This window comes from Mustela putorius, unplaced genomic scaffold (genome assembly GCF_011764305.1).
Source record: "Mustela putorius furo isolate JIRA1106 unplaced genomic scaffold, ASM1176430v1.1 tig00000145_pilon_pilon_pilon, whole genome shotgun sequence".
NCBI lineage: Eukaryota > Metazoa > Chordata > Mammalia > Carnivora > Mustelidae > Mustela > Mustela putorius.
This window is the reverse complement of record NW_025421294.1, coordinates 41,164,202-41,183,897: the sequence shown is the minus strand read 5'-3', so window position 1 is coordinate 41,183,897 and position 19,696 is coordinate 41,164,202. Positions and strand designations below refer to the sequence as shown.

Here is a 19,696-nt window from a genome sequence, read left to right as displayed (position 1 = left end):
TTAACCCACTGAGCCACCCAGGTGCCCCTCTTTAGCATTTTTGTAATGAAGGCCTGGTGATCATGAACTCTCTCAGCTTTTGTTTATTTGGGTAGGTCATCATCCCTCCATTGTGTTTCTGAAGAATAACTTCAACGGGTATAGAAATCTTGGTTGACATTTAGTTGTATTCAATGTTTGGAATATGCCCTCCCATTTTCTCCTGGCCTGAAAATTTTCTGTTGAAACATCAGTTGATTGTCCTATGGGTATTCCCTTGTATATAACTTCGATCTTTTCTCTTGATGCTCTTAAAATTCTTTCTTTGTCTTTGATGTTTGACAATTTAATTAATATGTCACAGTGTAGCCCTATTTGAGTTCAGCCTATTTGTGGTTCTTTTGGTCTCGTGGATCTGGATGTCCATTTCTCTCCCTAGGTTTGGGACGTTTTCAGCTATTATTGCTTTAAGTATATTTTGTCTTCTTTTTCTCGCCTTCTTGAATTCCCATAATGTGAATATTATTTCTTTTCATATGTCCTATAATTCCTATAGGCTTTCTTCACTCTTTCATTCTTTTCTTTTTGCCCCACCACCTGGGTGATTCCATTGTTCTATCCTCCAGCTCACAGATTCTTTCTTTTGAAAGAATCTACCACTTTTGAAATTCTTTACTGAATTCTAGTATATTTAGTTAGTATATTTTTCAACTTGAGGACTTTTTTTCATGGTTTCTATTTCCTTGCAAACTTCTAATTTTCTTCATGCATCATTTTCCTACTTTCACTTGGTTGTGTTTTCTTGTAGTTCACTGAACTTCCTTAAGAGAATTATTTTGAGTTCATTGTCTGACAGTTCATACATCTCCATTTCTCTAGGGTCAGTTATTGGAATTTTAGAGTTTCCTTCAGTAGTGTCATACTTACCTGATTCTTTTGTGGTTCTTGATTCTTTATGCTGTTATCTGCATATTTGAGTAATGGGGGGACTCTTCCAGATTTTATAGATTTGCTTTGGAAAATACAGCTTCTCCACAATCAGCTCATTTTGGCTTTCTGGATGTGTCTAGTGGTAATGTCCTTGGGCAGGTGGGGCCTGCTATTATGGTCTGTTTGGGGGCAAGACAACTGTTCGAGCCCTAATGATAAGGCTGAAAACAGTTGAATATGACTACTGGCTTGGTTCCCTACCCAGGGGAAACTATCGGATAGGCTCCGTGGTTTCCTGGATTCTCTGGTCCGGCTTAATAAATGGTCAGGACTAGATGTTATAGTCAGTAATAGGTGGACTATGAATTAGTCAGGGCATCAGGCCAAGACCCAAGGTTTGTACAGTTTATTGTTTGGGAGTTTAAATGAGGCCAGGGTATTCACTGAATTCTCTGGTCATATGAAACTACTCATTTTGCTTTCCAGACAAAGGAAACCACAGGCTCTGCTCTCTCTTTAAATGCCACTGTATGAAGGGTTGTTGAATGGGCTATGTAGCTTCCCCATGTGCTCTGGTCAGGTTCCTTGGTCAGACCGGCTGAAGGCTATACTCAGCAATGAGCAGGGCTACAAATTAGATTCCCTGCCACGGCACTGTGGGGGAAGCTGCTCTAAAACCAGTAAAACTCTTTTGTTGTCTTAACGCACACTGACTTGTACTCCAAGCTCCAGGGCCAAACAGGTCTACTGGCTTTGCTCTGCAAACTGTTGGCTCTGCCTGCCCTTATTCTCAGCTCTAGCACCACCGGACCAAGCAGTTTTCATGGTTTTTTGACAGTCCTAATATGTAGGGCCAAAGGTCACACTCCACAGTGTGTGGGGCTATCTCTCAGCCCCCTTGCCTGGGTGGGAGGGGGAAGGACTGCTCCAGGCTACTCTTGATTTCCAAACAGTCTCTCTAGCTGGAAGGGCCTGAGAGCCGCCTTCAGCCTTCACTGTGAATTAATTCCTCTACCTGTGCATAGCACAGAAACCTTCCATGCCTGGTACTAGCTTTGCTTCAGGGGCAATCAGCTCTTCCTCTCTGCCTTTTAACTCAAGCACCATTGGGCTACACTGCTTCCAGGAGTTGTCACCAGCCCTTCTGGTCAGATGGCGCTGGAAGACCCTCTCCACCATGGGTAGGGCTGTGATTCAGATCCTTGCTTGGATATGGGCAAACTAGGTTCTAGAGCCCACAAAATCCTCATTTAAAGATCCATATCAGCCAAGTCTGCACCCCACCAAGTCCTGTGGTCAGAGTACACCCCCACCTTTGTTCTGCAGATGAGCAAAACTGTTGGTTGGGATACCCTTTGGGCTGTGTAGGTATGAACTTGGTCTGCCAGGATCCATGCGCTAGTTGGGGCAAGCCCCTCCCCATTCTCCCTCGCAGTCAGATTCCCAGTGGTTGGAATACTCCTGCAGTCCCCAGTGGTTGGATTCCCCTGCAATCCCCTGTGATTCCCTTGAGATCAGAGTAGGGGATTCCCACATAGCCACTCGCAATAGTGGGGGATGGGGCTGGTTGTACTTCCAGGATTCTTTTTTCCCTGAAGGCTCAGGGAGATGTCCCCACGTGGTGCTGCCACGGCATGGGGGGAGGCACTGCAGTCGAAGGAAGCCGCTCATGTCAGGTTGTACTGTTGTCTGTCTCTGAGCAGCAGGAGGGTCTTCAGCCTTACCCACCTTGTTCTCAGATTCTCTCACTTCTATCTTATTCATGAATTGTTGTTAGTTATTCTTCTTGTAAAGAGAACAAAGTCAGGGAAGTGCCACCATCTTGGTGACATCACTCTGGAATTTATTTTTGAATACACTGTCCAGTAGATGTTAAGCTTTGTTGCCTACCAGATGATTGCCATTTGCAGGGACCTAGCAGGAAGTGAAACCTATTTTTCCTAACACATTATGCTTGGCAACCAAGCTAATTCCACAATCAGGAAAGACAACGGGGCACCAATTTTGTTGTTAAAGACACTGAACTTTGCTTGCTTTGCCTTTGTAGCCCAAATATTACATCCTCAATTGCTTCAGGAGAATTAAGGCATTTTTATTTCTACATCACTTTTTTTCCTACCACCTAACACAGCTACTAGCACATACTAGGTTATTCACAAATATTTATTGAATAACTTGGAAGTAAGACCACCAATTGTTAGTGCGATTTTGACAGTTTACCCAGATTACTAGGTTCAAGTATTCTCAGCTCTTTTCCACAGAAGCTTTCAGTCAAATTTCAAATATTTTTTTTTAAAAGGCACAATATTTGACATTGCCTCTGTACATCTAGCCCAGCCTATAAATGACTTGGCAAGATGCAGATATTTTCACTTGCCTTATGATTCAGCCTTTTCAACATCTCTACATCTTCTCCAGGTATTTCCTCTACTGCAAACTCCAGATAGATGGGACTTGTTTTGCTTAAAACAGCAGACATGGGTGGCTTGTCCTGTAACTTTCCACTTAGTAAGTAACACTGATCATTCATTTCATCCCTTACAGAAAACTTTGGGAGCAAAAAAAAAAAAAAAAAAAAAGCTCCAGCTTGATCATAAATGAATTTTACACAATTTAGGTGAATCTAAATTCTCTCTCTCTCTCTCTCTCCCTCTCTGTCATCAGCCTGTTAACTTGTCCGTCGTTAGTGGTAGTGGTAATTTATTTTTCTTCTGCATGAATCTAGTTTCCATCTACTAGATTTAATAAAACAAGAATAGTCACTTGGTACAAACATTTTAATTAATTTTAAATAGTAGCATGAATGCACAGTGTTCTGCTCCTGTAAGCCTTAGGAAGAGGAGAGAGAAGCAAAGATATAAAACACTCTACATGTGATTCCAGAACCCCCTCCCACCCACAACCAGAGAAAATTGGGGGAAGAAGAAGATGAGTTCTTTCCATTAGCGTTATTTTATAATCTTGTGCTGGAGGTGGTGTGGTAATTCTATGTGTGTGTGTGTGTGTGAGAGAGAGAGAGAGAGAAAGAGAGAGAGAGAGAGAGAGAAAGAGCATGCACACATGTGTGTGCACATGCATGTGTACATCTGAGACATACTGCATTTTTAATTTCATTAACCCTTGCAGTCAATTTGGAGACTTAGTTTGGAATTTCCAGAGGGAACATCTGTTCATTATAAACTGTGTGTCAGCTACTGCTTTGAGTCCTTACACACGTAATTGCACTTAATGCTCCCATCAACTCTGAAAGACAGTATTTTGAAGGTAAACTTGGGTCTCAGAGAAATGTAATAATTTGGCCAAAATCCCAGAGCTGGTAAGTGACAGATCAGCTTTTAAACCCAGCTCTTTCTGCCACCAAAATCCTTACTCTTTCCAATTCTGTTCTGTATCACCTTTGGGCAGGTGTGTGGAGTCAGGAGTTATTTGTCCTATAACCTATCAGAAAAAATCATGTAGATTTAGTGATAGTAAAAATACAAGAAGAGTTATGAATATGAGAGGTCTGTGCTTCACATTCAGCCTCTCTAATGAGGATCAGCCTGAGCCTAGCATACTGTGAGGCTCTGGGTTGAGTTATGTCTGAGAATGAATCAGTTACTCCTGCTCTCCGTGTGGGTCAGCACAGTGATCACTAGAAGGCTCACCTCTGGCTTTTGCACTCTGTCCCAGTGCCCAATGGATTACAGGAGAAATTCATTCTTCTTCTAGCTGCTTCTGCTTTTTTATGTGACATCAGCCAAGCCCATCTAGTGGCCTGCTTTCCAGAGAACAGCACAGAGTTTTGCATTTTTTACCACACTCCTGGTGAGCACGCAGCAAACATATTGAAAGAAGGCTGCATTTAGAATGTGGAGAATTCTCTGACCTCACTATTCTCCATTTTTCCCCTGAGTAATTTAAGTAGGTCACATTTTAAATTTGATTTCCCAGGTACCTGGTTTTAAATAAAATCCATTCTTACCTTCCAGACAATCCCTTTTTTTTTTTTCATCACATGAAGTTTATGCAGAAGAAAAACAGTTTCAATATGGATAAATAAAATATTATAACTGTACTTTATAATTAATAATGATAGTACTTATTTGCTCCTACTTTCTACTCTCTTCTACTCTTGGAGAGGCGAGGAGGTGCAGTGGGAGTCCAGTGGTGGTGATTTGATGTAACTTTCTCTGCTGTTCATGGCAGCTTGTCCAGTATAGGATCCTCCAGCCAGAAACAGCCCTTGGAAGCTCATTCCACTGCATGTATGGCTGCCCTCTTCACTAGTTTCCCATTTCAGTGGGCGAGAGTAGATGTGGGGTAAGAAATGATGCCAACTCTAGTCTTCCTAGGAGAAGAAATATCTGTAATGTTGCCTAAATTAGAAATGGAAAGTGGGTTTCCTCTCGAATGCCAACTCTGCCTTCTTGCAGGTCTCAGCCTTGGTCATTGAGGTTTTGAGGCTCTGTCTAGACTCTGGGTGACGAGATGCCATGATCGTGATCACTCGACGATGTCTGCAGAGGTGCAGGAAGGGAGAATAGTAGTTCGTGTGCATGTATTTGCATTTCCTAGCATAGAGCTTAGCATGTTTCATGAGGAACTGACATCGAAAAAATTTCCTTTGTCTATCAAGCCCTCTCAAAACTTTGCAAAAGCTCATATTTTTCTCATTGTTCATATTTGCACAGTTCCTAACCAGGATCTTGGGCACCATGGGTTCAATGTTTTCTTCTACCCTCTCCTAGACCATCAGTATGGGTAACGACTCTATCCAGATCTCTGATTAAGTATCCTGGGGATAGAAAGCATGTTCCCTACTCTCTCAAGGACAGTCTAGCCAAAATTCAATATGTGGCTTTGATGTTCTCCCTTTTGAACTCATTATTCTCCTCTGGTAATAGAGGGTAGAAGAAGGGTAAGAATTCTACTGAGAATTAGACCCTAAATAATTTTCACAACTTTTGTGTTCTAAAATGTTTTCAGAGAGGATATCTCTCAATCACATGTCAGCTGCTAAGATGTTTTTGTTTCAGGTTAGGTCAGTTTATAATTAAGTTAAAACATGCACTTCCCCTAGAAAAAGGTACCGTGTGTGCAACATGAGGTCTCCTCCAGAAGCTGAGTTTTTTTTTCCCCACATCTTCCATAAATGCCCATTTAGCACTTGCCCATAACCTCCCTGTTTGAGGATCTCTAAATATCAGGAACACAGGAGAAATATTTACTTATGTCAACATTGATGAATGCCGAGCTGAAAGGAAATCAACAGTGATGAACATGGGCCTGTCCTCAAGGAGTTTCCTAGAGCTCTGGGAAATTTGACACTCACAGAAGGAAAGTCAACTATTATAAAAACAGGACAGAAACCTGACAACAGGGGATGACTGATGAGCCAGTCATCAGTCGGACTGCAGAGTGATGTGATTAGAGGTGCCACCGCTTCACAGGACCGGGACATGGCGTGGGCTGGACGCATCCACGTACATGTGCATTCCCAATCACAGGAGGACAGGGAGTCACTGAAACATCCTTTGGCCATCCCTGAAGGCCCCTGAGGGCCGGTGCCATAGCAGGAAGTTGCATCCTGCTTTTAGCCGCAAATGAGAGACCCAGTGGGAAATTTAGGTTCTTTACAAACTGATTCTGAAACGTAAAGTCCAAAGCCTGAAGGTGACCACTAAAATCCCATTCTTGATCTCTGAAAGGGGTGAATTGGCACAACTGAGGCAAAACTGGTAAGAACCATCGGAAATTTCATACTGGACAGTCCTCACCAATTCTCAGCCTTCTTCCTATCAATGGATGCGGGAGAGTCCCAGCTGAGACAAGAACAACTAGAGGTTTCCTGTCTTCTGCCTGCTCTCCCCTTCTTGCTTTTTTTATTAGTCCAGGCACTTGTAGCCTATCCTTTATTACACATGTTGTGCTTTGAGGTAGGCAGAGTCATCCCTTTGTGGTCTAGATAAGAAAACTGAGGCATAAAGAGATTAATCCCCCTTCCTTTTAATGGACATCAACTTGGCAAGAATAGGAGCTGACTAACCAGAGGATAAAATACTCAGCAAAATGGATTCTGATCTCCTGCACCACTAAAAATGACACTTGTGTCCACATAGCTTTATCAAGGGCAGAGCTGAGAGTTGGGCCAACCTGCTTTCCAAGGGGGCTCCCCGTCTTCTGAGCTTTGTGACTTTGGCCACCTATCTACACCTGACTGGTCTGTACGTCATGTGTAAAATGGGCATCAGGATCCCATCAGGATCATCGAATACTTATGACGGTTAAGTAATAAATTGCACATTTAAAGCTGTGCCTGGCGCATAACAAGAATGGCATTGGTGGTAGCTGCTATTATTAGTAGCATTTTTGTGGTAGTCCTCGTGATGGTTACTGTTTCTCTAAGGTCTCTCTAAGGTCGGCTCTGCCCCTCCACTACCAGGGTCCCCAGGCTAGGACGCTGCAAGCAAAGCTGAAATTCCAGGTGGGCTCCACCCCCCTTAGATGGACAGATCCCTGCAGGCACTGCCCCCTGTGACCTGGTGCTCTGTCTCTGGCTTTTGCAGCTGCCTGCCCTGTCCTGTGCAGTGGGAATGGACAATATTCTAAAGGGACGTGCCAGTGCTACAGCGGCTGGAAAGGCGCAGAGTGTGACGTGCCCATGAATCAGTGCATCGATCCTTCCTGCGGGGGCCATGGCTCCTGCATCGATGGGAACTGTGTGTGCTCCGCTGGATACAAAGGCGAGCACTGTGAGGAAGGTAAGCGCTGCAGGGCCAGCCTGGGCAGCAGCAGAGGAGGGAGGCGTCTGTAGACTCAGACTTTTGCTAATGAGCCCAGTCCAAGGCTCCACATTTTGCAGAGGAAAACTTAAACATTTTGCACAGAGAACTTCAAATGCCTTGGCTTTTGTAGACTTCTAAGGTTGAAGAAAACACAGCCTGCGGAGTGGTTCTGGGAGGAATGCTTTGTTTTACCATTCTTTATGTTAATTAGCTACTTTTCCTCTTTAAACTGCTTTCTCTGCCTTTGTCTTTCGGCTCTTTCCCTGTAACTCCTCCTCCTCCCTTCCTGCTCCTTCTTTTCCTTTTTTTCTTTCTTCCACAGTCTCTTATCTTCCTTCCTCTTTGCTTTGCTTTCTTTAAAATCCTCTGATTTGGGAATTACTAAAGCTATCCAGAAAACAAAAACAGCAACAACAAAAAACCACCCAAGAATCCTTAATCTCCTGTCTTCCCTATAGCTGTTTTTGTTGTTGCTTTTTTTTTTCCCCCTGAAACTCTCCCTGGTAATCTAGTACCTACATATGTCTGCGTATATTTTAGCAAAAATTAATATCAATAGAAAACAGTCAGGCTTGAAAGACGATATAAGGCAGCCATGTCATTTAGACACGATGTAGGTCACATTATCCTGGTACCTAAGTCACACAGAATTAGAGGAGGGTGGGGGTGTAGCACAGTAGTGAGAGAGTAGGAGAATTCTGAAGAGCTCACTTTAGCATGCATTGTGGTGGCCTCTGAAACCCATGGGGAAAAGTTAGGGGTGTAGTCAGCTGAATCTAGTCTGAAAAAACGTGATCAGAGATGCGAGTTGGTGATCAGATAGAGAACGCTCCTCTCCCGATGTGATCCATAGCCAGCTTCCACGAGTCTGAGTCACTCTGGTTAGTGCTTTCAGAAAAGCTATTTGGTACCAAGGTGTTGGGATCTATAAGGCAAGGGAACCCCGCCAAACTGCCTGCCAGCCTTCCCCCTCTATATCTGCACCTCCCGAGTATGGTCTCTGGCTGCCCATCTGTTGTTTCTCTTCACATAAAATATCAAGCAGAGTTGGTAGGAAGGCGTGAGCCTAGGTGTGGTCCATCCCTCGTCCACTCCCCAACCTTTGAATTGACTCAATTGTGTTTATCAGCTTAGCCACTTATCCTCTACATCGGTCATCCAGGCAAACATCCCCATACAACTCAAACAGCCTTTTTTCCTCCCAGTGGAGAAAGAAGTGTCAACTCTCCCAACAAACTGAGGAAAAAAGTGAAACCCACAGCCTACCCCATGAGAAACAGCTTGAGGGAACCACCCAGAATGCCCCCCAAGAAAAGACTGTTAGACGCCATATCCTGTGTTCTCTCTCAGCTTCTCAATGCCAAGCTGATAAGTAGGGACCTCAGGCGCTCTGAGGTTCTCAGGTGTGAGCATATCTGATCTCCCATCCCATTAAGTTATGGATCTCCAGTGTTCTGTAAAACCTAACCAATCATTACTGCCTTTACCACAAAGTAATGACAGTAACTCACCCTTAGTAACATACCGAAGCTCCCCTTCTGAAATCTCCCATTTCATAGTTTATAGAACTCTGGCTAAAAGAGAGTCCACTTCCATGACATTATTCTTCTAAGATTTTTCCGATACATCAGTGGTAATGCCCTTAATGGGACCCAGAAGTCTGACCTCCAGATCTTCATTGGCTCAACACTTTATATATTTGTTCCTCTGTTATAAAAGGTAGCCTCCCTCCATCTGCATCATAAAACCAAATTGGGAGTTTGGATGGAAGAAGGACTGATTTAATAACCCTGCTTGAAAGGTTGAAGTTCTCAAAGATAAATGGATTGCAGAAGGCAAAGCCGCATTTGCTGAAAACATGGGAGAGGCCAATAATATGACAAGAAAGGTTAAAACGACCTTTTGCATACATCATTTGGCGAGAAGGAAATGATAGAGCAATGACATTGCCCGTCTTAGAATTTTTTCCCTCCAGTAAAGATTGCGCATATCTGTATGAGTAGAATTTCAAGTGACTTCTCAACTTTCTTCCTCTCCCAACCCGTCGTATTTAAATGTTCCAAATGAATTAACCATCCAGCAACACAAGGAAGCCACGTGGACCATTATGAAAGGATGAAATCTCCTCTATTGATTTCTGCTACCCAAAAAGAATGAACCGAGGTGATTCATATGCTGTTTTCAAAATAGGAAATGAAATCAGAAAGTCTGGATCAGCACTTTTTTCTTCCATTTAGCTCTTTTATTTCTGATATTCATCATAGTCATACGTTCAAACAATTTACCTGCAATGGCCACGGCAATGAAATCAATAGTCGCCATCCTCCATTTTTGCTGCATAAACGTTGTTGTACTATTAACAAATTTGCACAAGAAATTAAAGGACGGTTTCCCAAGGTTTCATTCAATGATGTCTGGGGGAGTGGGAAGGTGATGAGCGAGGAACTGACATATTAGTTTAAGTCAGCCATGTTTTCATGTCAGTTTCATGGTTGAGTCATTTTTCAATGACATTTAACTTCATAAATGTAATTCATGGTTCTTCGGGGGTTTATAGTACATATTGTTTGTAAAACTCCTTGACCTCTTTTTTTATCCTTAGGGATAGAAATTGCATTCACAACCCTTTTTTGTCAAACCTACAGAGGGTCCAAGACTAAATGAGTTCTAATGATTTCAGCTGCCAGGGGGCTGGTGTTGTAAGGCACACGGTACTTAGCTGGTAAAGGCCACTGTCCCCCTTTTAAGTATAACACTGTTTCTATTTATAAAGCTTCGTAAAATGCCATAGTCCCTCCTGCCTGCTAAAAACTCTAAGGACGTGGCCACAAGACCATCTTATGAAATTGGAAGCAAATTTAAAATTCATCGTGAAACTGCTCTTCTTAAAGTCTGGATTTAGTTATTCCATCAGCTGCTGTAACATATTTACTGGTATGACTGAAAGGGTTAGCTCATATTTCTAGATACAATAAATGATTCTTTGGATGGCATTCCACTCCTGGGCTAATAAATCCCAGTGGATTTTCCTCCTTTCTTCATATTATAATTTAAAATAGAGAAGAGAAAGCTAATTTATCTAGAAGAAAAGTGACATTTTCTTTTTTCTTTTTGGGGGGATGCGGGGTATATTACTTTTTATGTCATCCTTTTAAGAAAAAGATTATGATGTATTTCTTGAAAGCTCCTAACTGTTGGCACCTCACCAAACATTTTAAATAGCTAATTACGGTGGAGAGTAAGTTTGGGGACACATAGCACCTGGGATTCCTTTGTGTCTATTTTGATTTTGCTGTATTAGAAAAAGGGACAGAGGAAAAACTACAACCTTGGGATTTTCTCTTATTAGAAGAATATGGACAAGACTCATTCTGAATGAATTAGTTCATATTGCACAGATCCCAAATTACATAGCATTCCTCCCCAAAAGCAAGAAGTTGTTAGCACCATTTCTTTCATGTCAGTTCTTCCTGGATGTTTGTCTCACTAATGACAAAGGCTTCTAGCAAAGTCTGCCATTCGTTGCTGTGTCAACTGTGTATTGAACACCTACTATATTTTTTACCCCTGCTGAGCATGAGAAAGACACCAAAGCATTGCACGGCCTCTTTGTACATGTCTTCTATGTGTCTGAAACTTTCGATTCATTTACCTCCAGATGCCCTCCACCATCCTGAGCAAATCTGAAGGTATCAAAAAGGGTTCATATCATCAGAAGTTATAGTCCCCAAGACAATGAATATAACCTTAAAATGATTTCAACCAGAGCAACTATCATTATCCTAAACATCTCCAACTAATAATAAATCACTGAAATTCCCCTTTTTGAGAGTGTTTTTTTTTTTTTTTAATTTCTGTTATATCAGTGGCAGCTTCTGTTTCCCCAAGGCTCAAATAGTCTTGAGCTGGTTTTCGTAAATAATATCTTCTTGAGAAGATTCAAATAGATCAGCTCAGAAACATCTCTTTACACTAAAAATTCTTATTGTTGCCTCAAGAGCACAGTGCTTTTTGGAAACTTCATGGAATACTGTGATTTTTAAGAAATCCAAATTCCTGAGTTTGATGTTCCCTGGAATGAAATCGTTTGTGGCATGGATAATTCTGAATAATGTCCTGTTTAGAGCCAAAGTATCATCAATTTTAAAACCTATCATTACTTTGTGTGCCATAAGAAGAAAACAAAATTGAGACTATGCTACAAAAAGCTGGGACCCCAAAGGGTTGCCATCTCGGTGTCATGGTGAACTATATAGACGCCAAAAATCTTGCATGTTTCAATCTTGGCATTGGGCAGGGAGAGAAATCAAAATCTCTGAGGATTGGAACTACAAGATGGCACACATGCATATGAGGGACTCAATTACACCAGCAGTGTGGTCCAAGAAACCTCAAGAAAGGAATTTAAAGTGGTCTTAAGCTGGCTGTGCCCCCAGATGATGGCAGAAGCAAATGCTTTACTCTAGGCCAGGAGGCCTGATTTCCAAGCTGTTAAAATAAGGAAAATGTGTGTCTTAGTTAAATAAGGTGTTGAGACCTGCCTATTTCTCTGCTACACAAGACGTATCTGAGCCGTCTGCAGGACCACCATTGGTCATTCAGATCCCACAGTGTGCTGTGCCTTCTTCTCCAAACGCCACTGCATCATTTTCTGGTAACACCCGAGGAAGTCGGTCCTCCTCTACCAAGCCCTCTTTGCCCATCTCTGAGCCTGGATGGATATCCAAAGTTTGGGGTCACATTCCCATGCAAAAAGTCCTATCTTTGAGAATTGACCTTTGCAACTCACAACTCTCCTCATTCTGAGTTGATTCCACAGTGAGAATCTTCCTATTACCTACTGGATGCATATCCACTCTGAGTATTAAGATGTCCAAACAACCTGAGCATGAAACTGCCAAGAATGACAGTGACCAGAATTAACTCATCTGACTGACACAGTCTGAGGGTGTCAGCACCACGGCCAGAGACTCACCCATTCAGGTCACTCCTGATTTTGTGTGGGACCCTTAACTCCTTGGGATCAATTCCACACCCAGCTTCACCTCTTCTATCCTGCTCTTTGGCTAACGCCTGCAGTAGATGTGTGCTCGGAAAATGAAACCTAATTTTAGACTTAGCCTAAGTGACATTTAATTAGGAAAGTGACTCATTTATGAGTTTCACTGGTTTTCTTTGTAATCCTTTGTTACCTTCTGAAGACAAGCATTAGTGGAGTTAGAATGAGCCTTCTTTTCCTCTCTGAGAGTGAGGGATAATTGGGCTTGGGGATACATGTAGAGATATCACAAGTATTCATGTCCCAGGCTCAGAAGCTCTGATATGACTTAATGAAGGTACTAACTTTTTTAAGTACAAGGTTCTCAGCATTGAATGGCACACCTCTATATCTGATTACTCCTAAGTCTGTTTGAGAAAGCCCCTCTTTCTCTTACCTCCCCTTCGAGTTTGAGATTCGGTGTTTTGGCAAATAAAAAAAAAGTCTTGAATTTTTTATAGGTTGTTCTTCAAAAGACCACGTAAGTATTACTTGGGCTGCTCTGTTTGCTTGCCAGGGGATAGGAGTTAGTGAATTATGCATTTCTTCAGCAGCAAGCTGGCATCTCGTGGCCCATTCCCCATGAGTGATCAATATTCTTCCTCTTTGTTTTGTTTTTGGCTCTTTCTTTCAGTTGATTGCTTGGATCCCACCTGCTCCAGCCATGGGGTCTGCATAAATGGAGAATGCCTCTGCAGCCCTGGCTGGGGTGGTCTAAACTGTGAGCTGGCAAGGGTCCAATGCCCAGACCAGTGCAGTGGGCACGGCACTTACGTCCCCGACACAGGCCTCTGCAGCTGTGATCCCAACTGGATGGGTCCCGACTGCTCTGTGGGTAAGACAAGAGGTTTCCTCCTTACTTTTCCCATCACTCATGCCCTGTGCTCCTTCTATGAGCCCAAATGGATGGGAATCTACTCTTCACACTTAGCTTGGGATGAAGGAATGCAGGGTAATTGCATAGTGCCTTTCTTACTCTCTCTTCCTCAGTCATTGAATCTGTGATCCTGGGAAACAAACAAACAAACAAACAAAAACACCACAGGTCCTCGTGCCTTGTTTGTTCCATCACTACAAATGGACGAGGGGCCCCGGGAGAGATGCTTCCATTTGCATTATAGGTTTTCTTATGTACACTCCCTCAAGGTACCAGAAAACAAAACAGAACAATTCAGTCCCAGACAAACTGAATGGAACGTCCTATAAAACAGAAAAGAGGCTCCCTCGGGGTGCCGTGTGAACATGTTACAGAGCACTGCAATACTCCAGTGACAGGAAAATAATGAAGTTGCGCTGTACACTTTATTTTCCTAAAATTAAGAGTATGCGTCTTACCTCCCGAGTGACCCTAAAATGGAACGGTTCAACAGTTCAAGCCAGTCCCAACCTACCCGAGAATGGTTCTGTTCACAGTGACAAGTGCCTATCCAAGCAAGCGATCATCATTCCGCCCCCTTCCTCTGGGTAGTGAGACAGCTGTCAGATTGCCATGGCAATCAGGAAGGGAATATATGTGAGGCTTTGCCTACAATGGGAAAGAAATGAATATTTCATTCCAAAAGGAAAAAAAAAAGAGTCAGTTAAAATGGGCTATTTTGAGACGGCTTCTCAGCCCACTTGCCTCTGGCTTCAACGCTGATGCCGGTGGTCCAGGCCAAGCTCTGCAGAGGATGGGGGAGGAAGACCCCTAGATCCAAGGCCCAACCGTGCTGCCAATATGCTGTGTGACTTGGAGTGAGTCACTGCCCCTCCTGATTGAGTTTTCCTTCCCCTGGCACGATGAGCCATGCCTCCCTCAGCAGTCTGTCGTAAGGATGAATGTCTGGCATGTGCTTGTCCTCGAGTGAGAGGTCTGGAACGCCAGAGAGTGTATATCTGTCTGTCTGTCTTCTCCCCAAGCACAAAAGACTTTGAGCTCCTTTGAGAAAGAGGCTGTGTAAATGCAGCACAATCCGAGCAGACATTATTGCCACAAGGTGCCGAGGGGGCTGACGGGTGGGTTTGCCGTCATCGTGGGGATGGAGCTGCAGGGTTCCCGAGTGGTCTTAGTTCAGTTCAAGCTCTCGACAGGGTAAAAATCATAGCTGGCCAGGGAGTCAGGATGCGCATACATGTTCTCAGTTGGCACCTCCCACACAGCTTTGCCAAACTGGATGGCCGGGGTCTGACCTCCACCTGGGGTGACCTCGAGCTCTAGCACAGTGGTTCTTACCCTCGAGTGCACATCAAACCCACCTGGAGGACTTGAGAAAACCAATTTCTGAGCCCCACTCCCACAACGTCTTATTCAGGAGATCTGAGCAAGGCACAAGAATTGGCATTGACTACCAAGTCCCCAGGTGACAGCGATGCTGCTGGTCGAGGGACCCCACTGTGAAAACCGCTGCTCTAGAAACTACATAACGGTTCGTACCCAGCCCAGTGGAGGGACAGGCCTCCCCAGGAGGCACACCTGCTGGGCCTTGGGGCCTGCTCCAGGGACCCAGGCCATGTGTGTGGTCTGGCCTCCAGTGGAGGGTTTTGCCAGCTGTGGTGTTGAGCTGTAATCATTGTTTTTCTTCCAGAAGTGTGCTCAGTAGACTGTGGCACTCACGGCGTCTGCATCGGGGGAGTCTGCCGCTGTGAAGAGGGCTGGACAGGCGCAGCTTGTGACCAGCGCGTGTGCCACCCCCGCTGCATTGAGCACGGGACCTGTAAAGATGGCAAATGTGAATGCCGAGAGGGCTGGAATGGTGAACACTGCACCATTGGTAGGCAAACGGCAGGCACCGAAACAGGCACATATTGCTTTATTTTCATAAATCGTAGATCTATAGTGATGGTCGTGCATTGCAACCGGCTGTTCCTTCAGGGACACGAGTGCTCTACAACATTCCTGCTGCCCCTCCAAATCTTCTGGGGGCTAGGGAAGGGAAAAGCAAAGTCCCCAACTAAAAAATGCTTTCCCTTCTTTCCAGAATTCTAGATTGGGAGGCAAGGAACAAAACCAGATAAAATCCATTCAAATGACTGATTTGGGGAGGGAAAAATGCACATGCATGGGAAATTGTCAGGACCTGAAGGTTTCAAGCAAACCCCCCACCCCCACCAGCCATGATGGTAGTCTGCAAGTCTCCACTTTTTGAATACTCTCCCCGCCGGCTGGATCACTGGATCCCTGCTTGCTGGCAACAATTGAACTCACTTGTTTTAGGCCAGGTGACTTATAAGGCAGGACTCCCAAGTTTCCAGGGTAGCCAGGGACCCCTGGAAGAGGTTTGTGCACCGTCTTGCTGTCCCAAGACAAGGCATCCTGCTTGGGCCCTGATCCTCCCCATCACCACTACCATCGTTCAGCATCTCCCTGGCCCCATGTCATTCTCTCTCAGTCACCTTTCTACTTAAGTTCCTCAACGAGGGGTTTTTTTGTTCTGTTTTGTTGTTTGTTTTTTTAAGGTTGTTTTATCTCTTGAGGAGTAATCGTTTCTAGGTGTCTTCAGTTTTGGTTTTGATGGCTCTTGGTCAATATTGTGGTTCAGGGTAGGATGAAACTGGATTGAATGTATCCAGTTATCCCTTTGAGGATGGGAGCCAACAGCTCTTTGGTTTTCCACATCCCTCAGACAATCAGAGTGACAAAGTTGCCCACTTGAGTATCATTTTCTTACCTGTGATTTTTGCTTATGCTGGTTTGAGTTCACTGTGAAGCTGGCTAATCCACTCACTTGCAAGAAAATCCTCAAAGACGTTTCCAAGCAAACTACTGACTTGTCCCCTTACAGTTACCTTTGAAGCTAGCCATCACGTTTGCATCCCTCCCCTCTGTCCTAGCCCTAAGGCCCCGGTCGACAGATTGGCTACCCAGAGAGAGAGGCGGTGTTAGGAGCTTGTCCAGGGCGGACTCATGAGGTCAGACTCAATTTCCCATGCTGTTCATTTGAGTGGTGAAGCAGAGACCAAGCATACTCTGCATCAGATTTACCCTGGTTCCATCTAATTGGGCATCTGAGGGGCAGCATGCCGATCTAGGCCATGACCATAGCACTGGGACCCTGGCGGGACAGTCTGTTGGCAGTGAATTGTTTTTGCAATCTCTCAATGATGCTCCAGATCCCGCTCCCCTGCGGCTGCTTTCATCTTCTGTTCCCTGCAGAGTCTGGGGGATAATTCAGAAAACTCTCAAGGGAGGGTGCGCACAGCCCCCTACCGAGCCAGTTCACAGTTCGCACCAGCAGCTCCCACTCTTGAGGTGCGTTCCTATTGATGGACCTTTTTGATGCCCGGGGTGATTTAAAGACTTTTCCCCAACCCCATACCTCCATGGCCTCAGTCCTCACACCGCCCTCAAATAAGAGCTCTTGCCAACCAATAACCTTTAGGTAGAAAATCCTACTTTCTTCACACCAGCCAGCCTCTCCCCTCTGCGCTCCCTTCCCACACCCAGCGAAGTTTTGCTGCCCCCACAGTCAAGCCCGCTGGCCCTCCCCCACTTACAACTCATTCTCACTCTGCCAATGGCTCACAAGAGTACAGCCCAGACAGACTGGGACAGTTTGGAAAACCACAGCGGAGGGGGCTGGACAGAGCTGACCTGCTGACTGGTTTTCTATGGCTGACAAGCTAAGGACTGTCTTTGCACTGACCAAGTGTTGAAAAAAGTTGCAAGGGGTGTTTTCCGACACATGATACTTGAATTCAAATTTCAGTGTCCATTAGATAAAGTGTTTGTTGAGGACAGCCCCTCCCATTCACTGAAATGTTGTCAGCCTGCACGTTCCATCGAAGTGCTACATCCCTGCCACAGAGACCGTACGGTCCTCAGAGCCCTGGGTTACCTGGCCCTTTATGGGAGCAATCGGCCCTCCCCTGATTTAGAGAGTTGCACAGATCTTGATGGAAAAAGAAGAGAAGGCAGCTGGTCCACACTCACTTTAGGAACAGCACCCCCGCCCTGCCCCAGCTGTGGTTTGAACGTTGTCAGAGGAAACAACAAGGTCCAGTGGGGGAGAGAGGAGAAAATAATAATGGAGTGCTCCTGTCTCTGGAGCCTTTGAAGATGAAATGGGAGGATGGCCCCTCTAGTCTGGGTAGGAGATGGTGAGGATATGGTCAGCACGAGAACTTAGGAGATGCTTCCTTCTGGCAGCCCTGTGGGTGAGATGAACTGGGGGAAGGTGTTTCTGCGACTTGAAGTGCCTGGTTTGAGTTTCACATGTGCATGCGCTAACACGCGTGAGCGCTCGGCAGACAGAGAGAGTGTGCAAATTCACGAATCAGGTGAAGCTACCAACATGGAGTCTCAGGTCCAGGAAAGTCTCTTGTTCAGAACTATAATCTCTCGCAACCGTATGCGTTTACACTCTGTAAGTTATAAAGATATTTATCACCAAAGTCTTTTCTTTTGAGAAATTGAGGCTCCCTGGTTTCATGTGTAGGATAGGTGCTCTATCCTCATAGTTACGTTCACTGGGACTCACTCTCAAAAAAACCAAACAATACCTTGGCTGGTGAGATTTGCTATTCAGAATCTCGAGATGTTTGGACGCACATAATTGCTTCTTTTGCTTTTCAACCTCTGGCCCCGGAGCTGCTGTGTGCAGTTTTAGACTTTCATTTTGAGGAGACACTCCTGTCAATTCACTTTAAGTAAATGCCACAATTTACAAGCCCAGAATTGGTCCTCCTCCTCAGGGATACCGACAGAAAGGAAAGAGAGGCTTTTTGGTCCTTTCTAAGCAGAGCCTCAAATGCTGTATTTTGAAAATAGAAAATAAATAAGAATGAAATGGCACCTAGTCTGCAAACAGCGCATTAGGAGATTTGGGGTGAGGCTGAGCCTGAGTGGTTCGTGTTGGGGTGCTAGGGTTGTCTGCATCCTATTTTCAAAAGGTTGTGGTGAGAGGTGGTTTTCTTAGGATCATTGCAAATCGTCACCTGAACAATTGACAGCACTAGTGGATGGCGTTTATTGTGCTGAAGGAAGCAAGAAGACAGATGCGGAGGTGGGGGGGGGGCGGTTGGCCACGGTGGGCGCATGGAAATGAGGATAAAAACACAGACTTCTAAAACTCAATTGAGTAGGATCTATCCATGTTTGGTCAAATGCATTTCTGGAATTTTCAACCAAATTATTATTTTTTTATGTTTGGAAATTTAGTACGTATTGCTAAAGATTTAAATATAAAGAATAACATTTCAATATTAGCTGTTAGAGTTAACATCTTGGTAGACTGGATTCAACCGAGCAGTAATTCTTATGTTACATTGTTCCAACAAGTTAAATGTAAGGTATGGCTGAAACTTACAAAATTTCATAGATAAGAAGTATGCTTTGAATCCAGATGAACCACAATTCTTGTTTATCTTTGGAATATATTAGTATTATTTGGATAGGCTGCAGTTTACTCTTAGGAAGAAATCAGAAAGTGCATTGTGTGGTTAGATTAGTTTTATTCTTTAAACATAATCCTAAAATGGGTTGTTGTTTCTATCACCCACCAACGCCTTACTGAACCGGGGATTGAACATGAGAAGGCTATCCACAGACCATACCCCCAAGGCATTAAGGGGCTACAGAATAGGTCAAAAAGCACGGTGAACTGTTGTAAACTCAGCTAAGTGTCTGTTGCCGAGTAATTGTTCCTGTGCTGTGGGAGCAGAATAGTGGAGCCAGGTATAAGGAGAAATAACATTTTGCCAGAGAATGAGAGGAGGGAAACTAAATTCTAACTGAGGATTGTTGATATTGTCTCCTGACTGTGGGCTGTCCAGACCTCCACTCTGAATAACATAAACAAACACACCCACAGAATAAATCCACCAACACCAGGTGCCCACCCTTGGTGAACTGTTTGATATCGGAGTAGTGAGCAACGCAGGTAATAGTGATTACAACTTGTTTATTTTGTCTCTGTGGTCTTCACCTCCAGTTGCATTTCAGAATCATGAGGACTTGATTTCTAGGACTTGATTTCTGTGGGGCTGACTGGCCATGTGCCCCAAG

The 19,696-nt window shown here is 44.3% G+C and overlaps 1 protein-coding gene across 4 annotated transcripts in view; it reads left to right on the top strand.

The window, feature by feature from the left end:
• Nucleotides 1-19,696, top strand: part of TENM2 (teneurin transmembrane protein 2) — a 1,128,378-nt gene that overhangs the window by 973,284 nt on the left and 135,398 nt on the right. For all 4 annotated transcript variants that reach the window (XM_045075622.1, XM_045075621.1, XM_045075624.1 and 1 more), the window contains 3 exons: nt 7,458-7,652; nt 13,349-13,549; nt 15,279-15,464. In XM_045075622.1, the coding sequence (XP_044931557.1) occupies nt 7,458-7,652; nt 13,349-13,549; nt 15,279-15,464 (582 nt within the window). The remainder of the gene's footprint in view (nt 1-7,457; nt 7,653-13,348; nt 13,550-15,278; nt 15,465-19,696) is intronic.